The sequence below is a fragment of the Colobus angolensis genome, unplaced genomic scaffold (assembly GCF_000951035.1).
Source record: "Colobus angolensis palliatus isolate OR3802 unplaced genomic scaffold, Cang.pa_1.0 Scaffold85, whole genome shotgun sequence".
Taxonomy (NCBI): domain Eukaryota; kingdom Metazoa; phylum Chordata; class Mammalia; order Primates; family Cercopithecidae; genus Colobus; species Colobus angolensis.
The window spans coordinates 6679264-6693210 of record NW_012122376.1 but is presented as its reverse complement, the minus strand read 5'-3'; the positions used below and the strand labels follow the sequence as shown (position 1 = coordinate 6693210).

The 13947-nt window shown below is 50.8% G+C and overlaps 1 protein-coding gene across 2 annotated transcripts in view; it reads left to right on the top strand.

Moving 5' to 3' along the window:
* The window catches only part of TACC2 (transforming, acidic coiled-coil containing protein 2), a 278122-nt gene that overhangs the window by 87701 nt on the left and 176474 nt on the right, over positions 1 to 13947 (top strand). The window contains exon 4 of one of the 2 annotated variants that reach the window (XM_011930240.1): positions 8167 to 13437. The exons of the other annotated variant lie outside the window; for it this stretch is intronic. Coding sequence (XP_011785630.1) covers positions 8167 to 13437 — 5271 coding nt within the window. The remainder of the gene's footprint in view (positions 1 to 8166; positions 13438 to 13947) is intronic. 2 annotated transcript variants of the gene reach the window in all.

Genomic DNA, 13947 nt, shown 5'->3' with positions numbered 1-13947 from the left:
GCTAGTTTTTTTGTATTTTTTAGTAGAGACGGGGTTTCACCGCAATCACTGAAATTCTTGAGGAGACTTTCTTAAGCAGTCTTTTCAGCTTGGGATGGAAAAGGGAAAAAAGAGAAAGTTGGGAGTGGGTCAAATAAAGGGAATAGAGTGCTGGAGAGAATTCTGACCATTCACAACCACACAGCACCTTGCCTACTAGACTTATGATTGATAGAGAGAAAAATATGCAAAGCCGAGGACAGGAATAAAGATAGTGAATTGACCAGGTGACCACAGAAGCTTAGCTGTATCACTATGAAGATCTACATGGTCCCTGAATTAACTGGTTTTATTCTGATTTCATGTCGGGTAGGACTAAAAACCTTCTGGAGTTTCATTTCCTTTCTTTGGGCATGGTCTCAGCCTTCTTTCTCCTGAAGAAGTCATTCGCACAACATGGCCCATGGGCCAATTCAGATCTTGACAAGTCCTCAGAATGTGTGAGAAAATAAAGCACTTCTGACATCCTAAATGTTGTTGGGGTTTGGGGAGCTAATTAATCACAACCCTTTCTACCATACTCATAATTATGAAATAGATGCCACAGTCTGAGAAAGATAAAAAAGTCCACCTTATAGGGTAACGCGCTCAGGTCCCCTTCCACGCTGTGGAAGATTTTTTCTTTTGCTCTTCACAATAAATATTGCTGCAAAAAGAAAAAAAAAAAAGAAATAAAGAAAGTCAGTGGTATCAACGGCAAGGTTAGGCCACAGGATGCCAAAACTGGAATCCTCATACTGCCCCCTGAACCACCCTTCCCCACCAAGTCCCAGGCTGCATCAGTGCAGGTGCCGTGAAGGATGGGGAAGGCTGGCCCCAGTGAGCTGGTCATGTGGCAAATGGCTGCGAGAGGAGAAGGGGCTGCATTGGGGTAGCTCAGCTCAATGACCCACCCCCACCCATGGGGAAACTGGCCTCACGGGGGTTGGCTCTCCCCGTATCACCACTTGGAGAAGTCTCCTCCAGTAGATATGACCATAACGGGGCAAAGAATATGGCAGAAGCATCATACTTCACTGAGAGCTCAGAAGTGTTGGGGAAGTCTCTAATTTGAGGGCCTAGGCAGGAATGTGGGGAACTGGGGATCACCTTTCAGTCCTCAAATCCCCTCATCTCCACATAGCTGTTGCCTCTGTTAACATTTATTTGGGTTGGCAGTTCTCAGTGGCTTGTCAGTCTTAGTCTGTGTTCTGTTGCTTATTGCAGAATACCCGAAGCTGGAGCATTTATAAAGAAAAATAATTGATTTCTTTTTGTTGTTGTTGAGACAGGGTCTTGCTCTGTTGCTCAAGGCTGGAGTGCAGTGGCATGATGTCAGTTCATGGCAGCTCCGCCTCCCGGGTTCAAGCAATCCTCCTGCCTCAGCCTCCCAAGTAGCTGGGATTACAGGCGCCTGCCACCACAATTTTTGTATTTTTGTATTTTTAGTAGGGACAGGGTTTTACCATGTTGGCCAGGCTGGTCTTGAACTCCTGACCTCGGGTGGTCCGCCCACCTCAGCCTCCCAAAGTGGTGGGATTACAGGTGTGAGCCACAGTGCCCGACATTGATTTCTTACAGTTATAGAGGCTGAGAAGTCCAAGGGCAAGGGGCTGCTCCTGGTGAGGGCTTTCTTGCTGGTAGGGCTTCTGTAGAGTTATGAGGTGGTGCAGGACATCACTGGTAAAAGAAATGAGCATCCTAGCTCAAGTCTCCCTTCCTCTTTGCATAAAGCCACCATGATAACCCATTTATCCATGAATGGATTAACCCATTCGTGAGGGCAGGGCCTTCACAACACATTCACCTTCACCTCTTAAAGGCCCCCACCTTTCAACACGATTAAGTTTGGGGATTAAGTTTCAAGAGGAGTTTGAAGGGGAAAACATTCATTCAATCCATTGTACTAACCCACTGACTTTCATTCTACCCCGGCTTTCCTTTTCCAGAAAGTACACCGGAATGCAACGAGTAACAGTGATGATGTTATGTTAGGAAATCTAATCTTTTGAATTACAGTAATTTATGAAAATGACAAATCATTCACAGGCTTTAGTACTTTATAATTAGTCACAAATTACTTGCAGTGCATGCCCTGACGCACTAGACCTACCAGTGAGCATAGAGGTATGTGGTTGAGAAGTGCTGCCTTAACTTTGTTTCACAGACGTATTAAAAAAGTACTTTGCCTTTTCTAGACGTCAGTTTCCTCATTTGTGAAATGAGAGGTTTGGACCAATGAATTACTGGAATGCTATGCTTGATGGAAGAAAAGAATGTTCGTGATCTGGGCTGGGCCCTGTGACTCATTCATGTCTATAAACCGAGCACTTAGGGAGGCCAAGGTGGATGGATCACTTGAGCTCAGGAGTTCGAGACCAGCCTGGCCAACATAACAAAACCCTATCTCTACTAAAAATATGAAAATTAGCTGGACATGGTGGCACGAGCCTGTAATCCCAGCCACTCGGGAGATTGAGACACAAGAATTGCCTGAACCCGGGAGGCAGAGGTTGCAGTGAGCAGAGATTATACCACTGCACTCCAGCCTGGGTGACAGAGCGAGACTTTGCCTCAAAAAAAAAAAAAAAAAGGATGTTCATAATCTTCTAGTGAAACAACCATGATTTGGGAGCATCTCTGTATATTCAGTATCCTTGATTTGGGTTCAGCTGTATCTGTCCATCCTATTATCAGTCCATCCGTGCATTCACTTGTACATTCATATATTCAACAGCATTTTATTGTTTGCTATATGCCAGGCACCAGGGATATGATATTGAAAGGAGACTAGAGCCTGACCTGCATTACACTCCAGTAGGGGAAACAGTCACCAACTATAGCGATGGCAACCATGGCTAGCGCTAGGTGGGCCCGTGAAAGAAACTGATCTGGGAGCCCAGGCCAGGGAGGCTACCCTGAGAAGCAGAGTGGAGCTGCGACCTGGTGGGGAGCAGAGGGCTGCAGGCTCCAGACAGAGATGCATGGCTGGGGAGCTTCTTGCGGGATGAGGCAGGAAAGGGAGGTTGGGGCCACAACTGAGAGCAAAGCAAAGCCACAGTGGGGTGACAGGAGCAGACTTTGATTTCTAAGCAGTTGCTCTGGCCGCAGCTGGCAGAACAGAATGAAGGGGGCCAGAGAGGATGGGAGAAGGGGCTGCTGCACCTGTTTGGGTGAGAGGCTGGTGCAGGTAGCCAGTACAGGGCAACAGGAGGTAGCGCCACAGGGCTCGATCTTGCTTTGCATCAATGGCTCTTTGACCCTGGGTCCTGTCTTGAACTTCTTCGGGAAAATGTCCTTATGTATGCAGTGGGGCCACCCCTCTACCAGGCTGTTGTGTGGATTAAATGCAATAGTAACTGAAAAGTGCCCAGGCCAGGCGCAGTGGCTCATGCCTATAATCCTAACACTTTGGGAGGCCGAGGCGGGCAGATCACCTGAGGTCAGGAGTTACAGACCAGCCTGGCCAATATGGTGAAACTCCTTCTCTACTAAAAATACAAAAGTTTGCTGGGCATGGTGGTGCATGCCTGTAGTCCCAGCTACTTGGGAGACTGAGGCAGGAGAATTGCTTGAACTCAGGAGGTGGAGGTTGCAGTGAGCTAAGATTGTGCCACTGCACTCCAGCCTGGGTGACAGAGCAAGACTCGGTCTCCAAAAAAAAAAAAAAAAAAAAAGGCCCTGACAGGGTCTGGCCTGAGTCAGTGTTTAGTACATGGGAACTCTCCATCTTTATGGTTTTACCAGTTCCTGAAAGCCTGGTTGTGCAAGGGCCATGTTTGTGTTTCCTGCAGCTGGTCTCCTTCCTCCCTTTAAGCATTGCACGCGTGTGTGTTTCCAGAACTATGCGTTTAAGAACCCATCTGTGTCCCCATCATCTGCTCAGACCTTGGTTGTGGCAGATGACTCCCTGCCAGCCCCTGCCCATGCTTCTCCCTTCACTGTACTGTGAACATCTGGTCTGCGACGGAGGCTGTAGTCCCTGGGCCCTCCCTGACCTCCACACAGAGGCAGTGCCCCTGCAGGGTGAAAGGCTTCATTCAGGGTGCTGGCTGCCCAGTCCCCAGGGTGCTGGCCTGTGGATTCTGAGCAGAGCCTCTATCCACACCTTGCAACTCAATCTTGAAGCGTAAAAGGATGTTATGTAAGCTTCAATTAACGCAGAGCCCTCAACAGATCAGTTCTTAGAATTTTTCCTGCCCTTAGGCAAATCTGCTCCTGGTGAGCAGCTTTAATCTGGCTTTAAAAATTACTTCTGATGGGTAATCAAAGCGATTGCTAGTGCCCAGCTTATGCTAAATAAACCAATGTCTGGGTTCTTATTTGGGAGGAGGAGTTGTGTATCCCATACTCCATGGAAAATTTGTTCCTGGTTGCTCCCTGATAAGACCGCACAAGTTTGCAAGATGCCAAAATAGACTTTATCATCTTGTCCCAGATGGTAATGACTTCAGTCAGCCTGAAGGGAAGCCACATACTCTCCTAAGTTGGCAGTTCCTGTCAGAGGCATGGACAAGAAAGTGGCTTCGTTTATTTCCTGCTTGATAAAGCCGACATTTATAGGAGCACTTCGTTTCTGAATTACACACCATTAATCTTATCACATACTAAACTGTTTGACTTCAGTTAATGGGTGGGACATAATGAAATGTAAAGTGCTTGTTACAAGGAAAGTTGCCAGGTCCAGATGCTGAGCAGCAAAGGGAGGGGGAGGAGGAGGAGCAAGGGGCAGCGGGGCGGGGGAGGAGGCGAAGACGTTGGTTGGGGAGACATCGGGTTTCGTTCTGAACCTGGTGCTTTCCAGAAAGCCAGGCCAAGACACTTTACCCAAACCCCAAGTAGTTTTCCAGATGTCAGCCTGCTCGGGCCAGGGCTCTCCATGGGCCCATGTGTCCTCCGTGACCATTTGTGAATTGGAGGGTTTTATATAATTTACCCTCTGAGTTTTCTCTTCTTTGAACTAGTCAGCTTCTTTTGGGTCAGAAAAGGCAAATCTGGTTGAGGCAGTAGCCAGCTCTCTTTTGGGTCCTCAGCCACCATCCCCATGTCCCATGTGCAGGAACAGCCATTAGATAAAGATGAGGGCAGGGGTGGTGCTGTGTACACACCTCCTTCAGGGATGTCAAATGACACCGCATGTACTTCAGAGGTGAGGGGCAGGACAGAGAGGCTGGAATAGGGCTGGGGGAAGAGGCTCTTGCCTTCCTTGGAAGTTTTTATTTATTCTGCATAGCAGAGTGAATAAGAAGATTGCGGCCAGTGGAATCAGATGTTCACGTTGAGATCCATGCTTAGCCTCTGTTCTCCAGGGTTCTCATCTGCAAGTTGCTAGGGTGGTACCCACCTTGCACAGCTGTTGGCAGGGCTAAATGAGATAGTCCACACAAAGCACTGAGGCCTAGTGAATTTCATCCGTTATTATTTTCCCAACTTTTTATTTTGGAAAAATTGAAACCTCAAAAATGTTGAAAGGATAGGACAGTAAATACCCACCTGTCTATGGTATTAGTCTGCTTGGGCTGTCATGAGAGAACACCACAGCCTGAGTGACTTAAACAACAGAAATGTATTTTCTTCTGGTTCTGGAGGCTGGAAGTCCTGGTCATGGTGCTGGTGGAGTTGGTTTCTGGTAAGACCTTTCTTCCTGGCTTGCAGAAGACACCTGCTCTTGGTGTTCTCACATCGCTTTTCCTTTATGTGTGTGCATTCCTGGTGTCTCTTCCTTTCCTTTTTTTTTTTTTTTTTTGTTTGTTTGTTTGTTTGTTTTGAGACAGAATCTCACTCTGTTGCCCAGGCTGGAGTGCAGTGACATGTTCTCAGCTCACTGCAGCCTCAACCTCTGGTGCTCAAGTGATCCTCCCACCTCAGCCTCCTTAGTAGCTGGGACTACAGCTGTGCACCACCATGCCCAGTTAATTTTTATATTTCCTTTTAGAGATAGGGTTTCACCATGTTGCCCAGGCTGGTCTTGAACTCCTGAGCTCAAGCAGTTTGCCTGCCTCAACCTCCCAAAGCATTGGGATTACAGGTGTGAGCCACGCACTTGGCCTCTTCCTCTTCTAATAAAGGACACCAGTCCTATCAGATTAGGGTCTCACTACTATAACTTCACTTAACCCCAATTGCCTCCTTAAAGTGCCTATCTCCAAATACAGTCACATTGGGGGTTAGGGCTTCAACATATGGATTTGAATGGGGGCACAATGCAGTTCATAGCACATATTTTTAAAATTTAACAAGAAGGCATCTCACCACCTCACTGTATGCATCCCTCCTGTATGGATGCATGTGCACTGCCTGGTGTGGAGAACTGGAATTTTGGTAGTGGACATTGAGAGGAGACTCTTTCCACTAGCCCCATCCAGAACACTGTGGGCTTATGTGTGTGTGAATATGTGTGCATGTAACAAACAGTTACAAAAAGATTCCCTAAATTTTCCTTTGATATTTCCCCTATAATAACTTTAAAGAAAATGGTAAAAGCTTTAGAAAAACCATACTTCCATCAACTTGTTACTAGAATATATATAATCATAACAAGTATATAGAATCACAATTATGTAAAAATAACAAGAATTATACCCCCAAACAATTGGGTAGGAAAAATCAGGAAATTCACTAGAACTCTGAAAGTGGCAAGCATGTAGCAGTATTTTTTCTTATTTTTTTCCTACATTTTTCAAACTTTGTGTTGGCCACATATTAGTTTTAAAATTAAAAAATGCACAGCATTGGCCAGGCACAGTGGCTCACGCCTGTAATTCCAGCACTTTGGGAGGCCAAGGCAGGCAGATCACAAAGTCAAGAGATCCAGACCATCCTGGCTAACACGGTGAAACCCCATCTCTACTAAAACTACCAAAAAAAAAAAAAAAATTGGCTGGGCATGGTGGCGGGCATCTGTAGTCCTAGCTACTCGGGAGGCTGAGGCAGGAGAATGGCATGAACCCGGGAGGCGGAGCTTGCAGTGAGCCGAGATCTCGCCACTGTACTCCAGCCTGGGCGACAGAGTGAGACTTGTCTCGGGAAAAAAAAAAAAAAAAAAGGCACAGCATTAAAACTGTGTAGAATTGAGCAACATAGTCCAAATATAGTTCAAATATAGCATGTAATAAGCCATTTTATAATAACTGGATAGTTAGTTATGTGTAGCAAGTCCAAAATTTGGAGTCAAGTTCCCCCAAGTTCCCTGAGTTTCATTTTTTTCCCCACACATTACCCAGATAAATGTGTTCAAGTTAAGACAAACATGGGTATGAAGGTGATTCAGCTCCCAAGAGTTACACATAGGTCATGTGCAGAAATTCCAGAGCCAAATATAAATGATTTTGGGGTTATGCCTGTCACTGTCCCACCTGTTAAATGTGAAGAATCAAGTTAACTATTACCAGGAATCGCTCTTTATTTCAAAGCCTGGCTTTGCTAACTTGTGCTTTTTCCTGAACATCTAAGGATCCCCAGGGGTGCTGGGGACCGGCCTATAATCTTCACAGGACTGGTTCAAATCCCTATGATGATTTACTCTTATTAACAACTTTCTGGGTTGTCAGCATGGTGGCTCACGACCATAATCCCTGCACTTTGGAAGGCTGAGGTGGGAAGATTGCTTGAGTTTGAGACCAGCCTGGGCAACATAGTGAGAACCAATCTCTACAAAAAATTTAAAAATTAGCTGGGCGTGGTGGTGCAAACCTGTGGTCCCAGCTACTTGGGAGGTTGAGGTGGAAGGATTGCTTGAGCCGAGGAGGCTGAAGCTGCAGTGAGCTGTCATTGTGCTGCTGTACCTCAGCCTGGGTGACAGAGCAAGACCCTGTCTTAAACAAACAAACAAAACCTTTTTGGGTTTCCCTCATTTTAGACTATTATAAATGAGTTGCCACATTTCTGTATTCACTGCTGACCAGCATGGAAGGTCCACACTGTGTTTGAGATGCCCTGCAGTGGTTTTTGGGGGAAACAAGGGCATGCATAATGGTTGTGGGAGGGGTACAGGGGGCTCTCACAGAGAGGAATGAGCTGCATGAGGATGCTGTGTCTGTGGTCTGGGCACTTGGTGGCCTTTTGTGGGGATGGTGGGGGGTGACCTGCCTGCAATGTGGCTCTGTCCTTGGCATCCATGATAACCAATGAAACATTAAATGTTTTCAGGGTTGGCAGCGTTGGGCTTGGAGGCTTCTGCACTGCTTCTGAGAGTTCTGCCAGCCTGGATCCATGCCTTGTGTCCCCAGAGGTGACTGAGCCAAGGAAGGACCCACAGAGAGCCAGGGGGCCAGAAGGTTCTTTACTGCCCAGCCCACCACCGCCCCAGGAGCGAGAGCACCCCTCGTCCTCCATGCCCTTTGCCGAGTGTCCCCCAGAAGGTTGCTTGGCAAGTCCAGCAGCGACACCTGAAGATGGTCCTCAGACTCAGTCCCCCAGGAGGGAATCTGCCCCAAATGCCCCAGGGGATGTCGCGGCAGCATTTCCCGCTGAGAGGGACAGCTCTACTCAAGACCAAGAGGTTGCTGCCATCCCCAGTGCTGGAAGAGAGAGAGAACCGAAGGAAGAGGGACAGAAATCCTCCTTCTCCTTCTCCAGTGGCACTGACCAGTCACCTGGAATGTCACCAGTACCCCTCACAGAGCCAGTGAAGGCACCGCTGTTTGGAGAGGGGGACCAGCCTGGTGGTTTAGAGTCCCAGGGGAAAGAGGCTGCAGGTGGCTTTCTGCCCACAGAGTCCAGGCAGGGGGTGGCTACTGTGCAAGTGGCCCCTGAGGCCCCTGCTGCAGCCCAGCTGGGCACAGAAAGCTCAACTGTCTTGGAGAAGTCCCCCCTAAAACCTGAGGCCCTGATCCCACAAGATCCAGCCCCAAGAGCCTCAGACAGAGTAACAGGCCAAGGGGAGGTGCCACCTCAGTATTTAACAGATGACTTGGAATTCCTCAGGGCCTGCCATCTCCCTAGGAGCAATTCGGGGGCTGTCCCAGAAGCAGAAGTGAATGCCGCTTCCCAGGAGAGCTGCCAGCAGCCAGTGGGAGCACATCTGCCACACACAGAGTTGCCCCGGGGCTCGCCAAGCCCTGCCCTGGTGCCAGGGGCTGGGGGCTCTGGGAAAGAGGCTTTGGATACCAGTGATGTTCAGGGTCACCCACAGATAGGGATGCAAGGAACCGAGTCCAGTCAAGTTGTCTGTGTGGCAGCAGGTGGCCGACCTGAAGGGGGTTTGCTTGTGAGCCCTGAACCCTCCCTGCTCACTCTGATTGAGGAAGCACATCCAGCTTCAAGCCTAGCTTCACTCCCGGCTGCTCAGATTCCTATTGCCATAGAAGGACCCGGATCATTGTCCAGGGAATCAGTTTCCAGGGCCGGGATGCCAGTTTCTACAGATGCAGCCAAAGAGGTGGTGGATGCAGGGTTGGTGGGACTGGAGAGGCAAGCATCAGATCTTGGAAGCAAGGGAGAGCATCCAGAAGGGAGCCCTGGAGAGGTTCCTGCCCCATCACCCCAGGAAAGGGGAGCGCACTTGAACATGGAGCAAAGCCATGCGGTCCAACAAGGAGTACCACCCCCTCCTCTTCCCAATGCACCAAGTGAAAGTGCCAGAGGCCCACTGGGGCCAATGGATGGAGCCAAAGCCCATGAAGATGCCACAAACCCAGCCGTGGCTAAAGAAGGAAGCAGATCACCTGGTGACGGCCCTGGAGGAAAGGAGGAAGCCCCAGAGCCACCTGATGGTGGAGACCCAGGGAACCTGCAAGGAGAGGACTCTGAGGCTTTCAGCAGCAAGTGTGATCTGGAAGTAGGCAAAGATGAGCTTTCAAAGCCAAGCAGTGATGCAGAGAGCAGAGACCATCCCAGCTCACACTCAGCACAGACACCCAGAAAGGGGGGTGCTGGGCACACAGATGGGCCCCACTCCCAGACAGCAGAGGCCGATGCATCTGGCCTACCACACAAGCTGGGTGAGGAGGACCCTGTTCTGCCCCCTGTGCCAGATGGAGCTGGTGAGCCCACTGTTCCTGAAGGAGCCATCTGGGAGGGGTCAGGATTACAGCCCAAATGTCCTGCCACCCTTCAGAACAGGGAAGGATTGGGAAGAATGGAGCCTTTCCTGACTTTAGAACCAGAAAAATCCGATTTTCTGCCAACTCCTGTTGCAGAGGTTGCACCCAAAGCCCAGGAAGGTGAGAGCACATTAGAAATAAGGAAGATGGGCAGCTGTGATGGGGAGGGCTTGCTGACATCCCCAGATCAACCCCGTGGGCCGGGGTGTGATGCATCGAAACAGGAATTTCATGCTGGGGTTCCACATCCGCCCAAGGGGGAGAACTTGGCAGCAGACTTGGGGCTCACGGCACTCATCCTGGACCAAGATCAGCAGGGAATCCCGTCCTGCCATGGGGAAGGCTGGATAAGAGGAGCTGCATCTGAATGGCCCCTACTATCTTCTGAGAAGCATCTCCAGCCATCCCAGGCAGACCCAGAGGCATCAATCTCTGACGTGCTCAAGGAGCAGGCCCAGCCACCTGAAAATGGGAAGGAGACTTCTCCAAGCCATCCAGGTTTTAAGGACCAGGGAGCAGATTCTTCCCAAATCCACGTACCTGTGGAACCTCAGGAAGATATGAACTTGCCCACTCATGGAGGACAGGAGCAGGCTTTGGGATCGGAACTTCAAAGTGAACTCCCCAAAGGCACCCTGTCTGATACTCCAACTTCATCCCCCACTGACACGCTTTGGGAGAGTTCTCCAACAGAAGATTCAGAATTGTCAGCACCAATGAGACAGAAGTTGCCTGCACTAGGGGAGAAGCGGCCAGAGGGAGCATGTGGTGATGGTCAGTCCTCAAGAGTCTCGCCTCCAGCAGCAGATGTCTTAAAAGACTTTTCTCTTGCAGGGAACTTGAGCAGAAAGGAAACTTGTTGCACTGGGCAGGGGCCAAACAAGTCTCAACAGGCATTGACTGATGCCATGGAAGAAGGCCGCCAGCATGAAGAAGCATGTCAAAGGGATGCAGGAGCTTCTGAAGCAGCTGATGGTTGTTCCTCACTCTGGGGCTTGAGTCAGAGGGAGGTGGCAAGTGGAAACACAGGGGAGGCCCCACCTTGTCAGCCTGACTCAGTAGCTCTCCTGGATGCAGTTCCCTGCCTGCCAGCCCTGGTGCCCGCCAGCCCTGGAGTCACACCCACCCACGATGCCCCAGAGACAGAGGGATGTGATGAAACCCAGGAAGACAGGCAGCAACCAGTGCCGGCCCCGCAGCAGAAAACGGAGTGCCCGACCGCTTCGGAGGCAGAGGCCCCAGAGCTTCTTGCAAGTTTCCCATCAGCTGGGGAGCAAGGTGGTGAAGCGGGGACTGCTGAGACTGGTGGCAGCGCTGATGCAGGAGACTCAGGAAAGCAGCAGGCTCCAGAGAAACCCGGAGAAGCTACTTTGAGAGGTGGCTTCCTTCAGACTGGGCACTACCTTACCTCCGGGGAGGAAACTGCTACCTCTGCCCTCCGTGAGCCCTGCCAAGCTGAGCAGCCCACGGCCAGCTGCCAGGATGCCTTGCTGCTAGCCAGAGAGCTGGATGAGATTCCCAGGAGCACCATGGATATTTCTACACACCAGGCTGCCCCAGACCCAAAGGAGCTCCTGCTGTCTGGGCCACCAGAAGTGGCTGCTCCGGACACCCCTTACCTGCACATCGATAGTGCTGCCCAGAAAGGAGCAGAAGACAGTGGAGTGAAAGCTGTTTCCTCTGCGGGCCCCAGAGCTCCTGGCGAAAGCCCCTGTCCTATAGGGGAGCCCCCGCTTGCCTTGGAAAATGCTGTCTCCTTGAAACTGTCTGCTGGCTCCCTCGCCCCCCTCTTGCAACCAGGAGGTGAAGGTGGGGAAATCTCTGCAGTGCAAGCCAGCAGTGGCAGCCCCAAAGCCAGAACCACTGAGGGACCTGTGGACTCCATGCCATGCCTGGACCGGATGCCACTTCCGGCCAAGGGCAAGCAGGCAACAGGGGAAGAGAAAGCAGCAACAGCTCTGGGTGCAGGTGCCAAGGCCAGTGAGGAGGGCATGGCAGGTGATGCAGCAGGAGAGACAGAGGGCAGCATGGAGAGGATGGGAGAGCCCTCCCAGGACCCAAGGCAGGGCACATCAGGTGGTGTGGACACAAGCTCCGAGCAAATTGCCACCCTCGCTGGCTTCCCAGACTTCAGGGAACACATCGCCAAGATCTTCGAGAAGCCTGTACTCGGAGCCGTGACCAAACCTGGAGAAAAGGCAGGAGCTGGGATGAGTGCAGTGGGTAAAGACCTCACCAGGCCATTGGGCCCAGAGAAGCTTCTAGATGGGCCTCCAGGAGTGGATGTCACCCCTCTCCCTGCACCTCCTGCTCGACTCCAGGTGGAGAAGAAGCAAGAGTTGGCTGGAGAGGCTGAGATTTCCCGTCAGGCTCTGCAGGATCCAGCTTCAGACAAGCTTCTGGGTCCGGCAGGGCTGACCTGGGAGCAGAACTTGCCAGGTGCCGGTGTGGGGAAGGAGATGGCAGGTGTCCCACCCACACTGAGGGAAGATGAGAAGCCAGAGGGACCTGGGGCAGCCTGGCCAGGCCTGGAAGGCCAGACTCACTCACAGCCGGAGAGGAGCAGGCAGGAATTAGCTTCAGGTCTTCCTTCACCAGCGGCTACTCAGGAGCTCCCTATGGAGAGAGCCGCTGCCTTCCAGGTGGCTCCCCATAGCCATGGAGAAGAGGCCGTGGCCCAAGACAGAATTCTTTCTGGAAAGCAGCACCAGGAAACATCTGCCTGCGACAGTCCACACGGAGAAGATGGTCCTGGGGACTTTGCTCACACAGGGGTTCCAGGACATGTGCCAAGGTCCACCTGTGCCCTGGAAGCCCCTTCTCCCCAGGGGGAGGTTTTGACTATGCCTGAGGCCAACAGTGAGCCCAGGACCCTTGACACGCTTGGGGGTGAAAGGAGGCCCGGAGTCACTGCTGGCATTTTGGAAACGCAAAATGCCCTGGGCAACCAGAGCATCCCTGCACCACCAACTGGAGAAGTGGCAGACACTCCCCTGGAGCCTGGCAAGGTGGCAGGCGCTGCTCGGGAAGCAGAGGGTGACATCACCCTGAGCACAGCTGAGACACAGGCATGTGCGTCTGGTGACCTGCCTGAAGCAGGTACTACGAGGGCGTTCTCCATTGTGGCTGATGACTTGGCACTGCCAGGAAGCTGTCAGGACCCAGCCTGCTCCGACAAGGCTCAGGGGATGGAGGGTACAGCTGCCCTTCATGGGGACAACCCCGCCAGGCCCCAGCAGACTGAGGGGCAGCCAGGGCCTGAGTGCCCCGTTCCAGCTGGGGACGGGAAGGTGTGCGTCTCCTCACCTCCAGAACCTGATGAAACTCGTGACCCAAAGCTACAACATTTGGCTCCAGAAGAGCTCCATGCTGACAGGTACTTAAATGAGAAAATTCCCATGGGAATGTGTGGTCAGTTTCAAAGGTGATTCCCAGCCTGATGTTTAGGAGTCAGTCGCATAGGCGAGTTGTTTTCTAAAAGCTGAGTTTTCCATATCTAATTGCTAAATGAACCTGCTTACCCCCTCTGGATGTCCTGAAGCTCTGAAAAATGTGAGAACCATGGTTGGAGGCTGGGAGTCGTTGACTATGTTCCTTTTCTTGTGTTCCTTAATTCATCTAACTTAAACCACTGGAAAAGTGTCAACTGTTTACTGACTGGCTGTGCACTATTAGGTGATAGGTTATAGTCAGTCATATGTTTTTCTGGAGTCCAGATACATCTGCTTTTGAATCTGGATTTATTTAGGCAGGGGGCCCTTTATCCTAGGGATTTTTTTTTGTAGTAGCCACTTAAAACTGTAATTGGGAAATCTGCTTTTTCAGTAGGATATGGGGAGAAATGCCCTGCTATTTACAACATCCTATCAATTGCTTTCTTTCATTA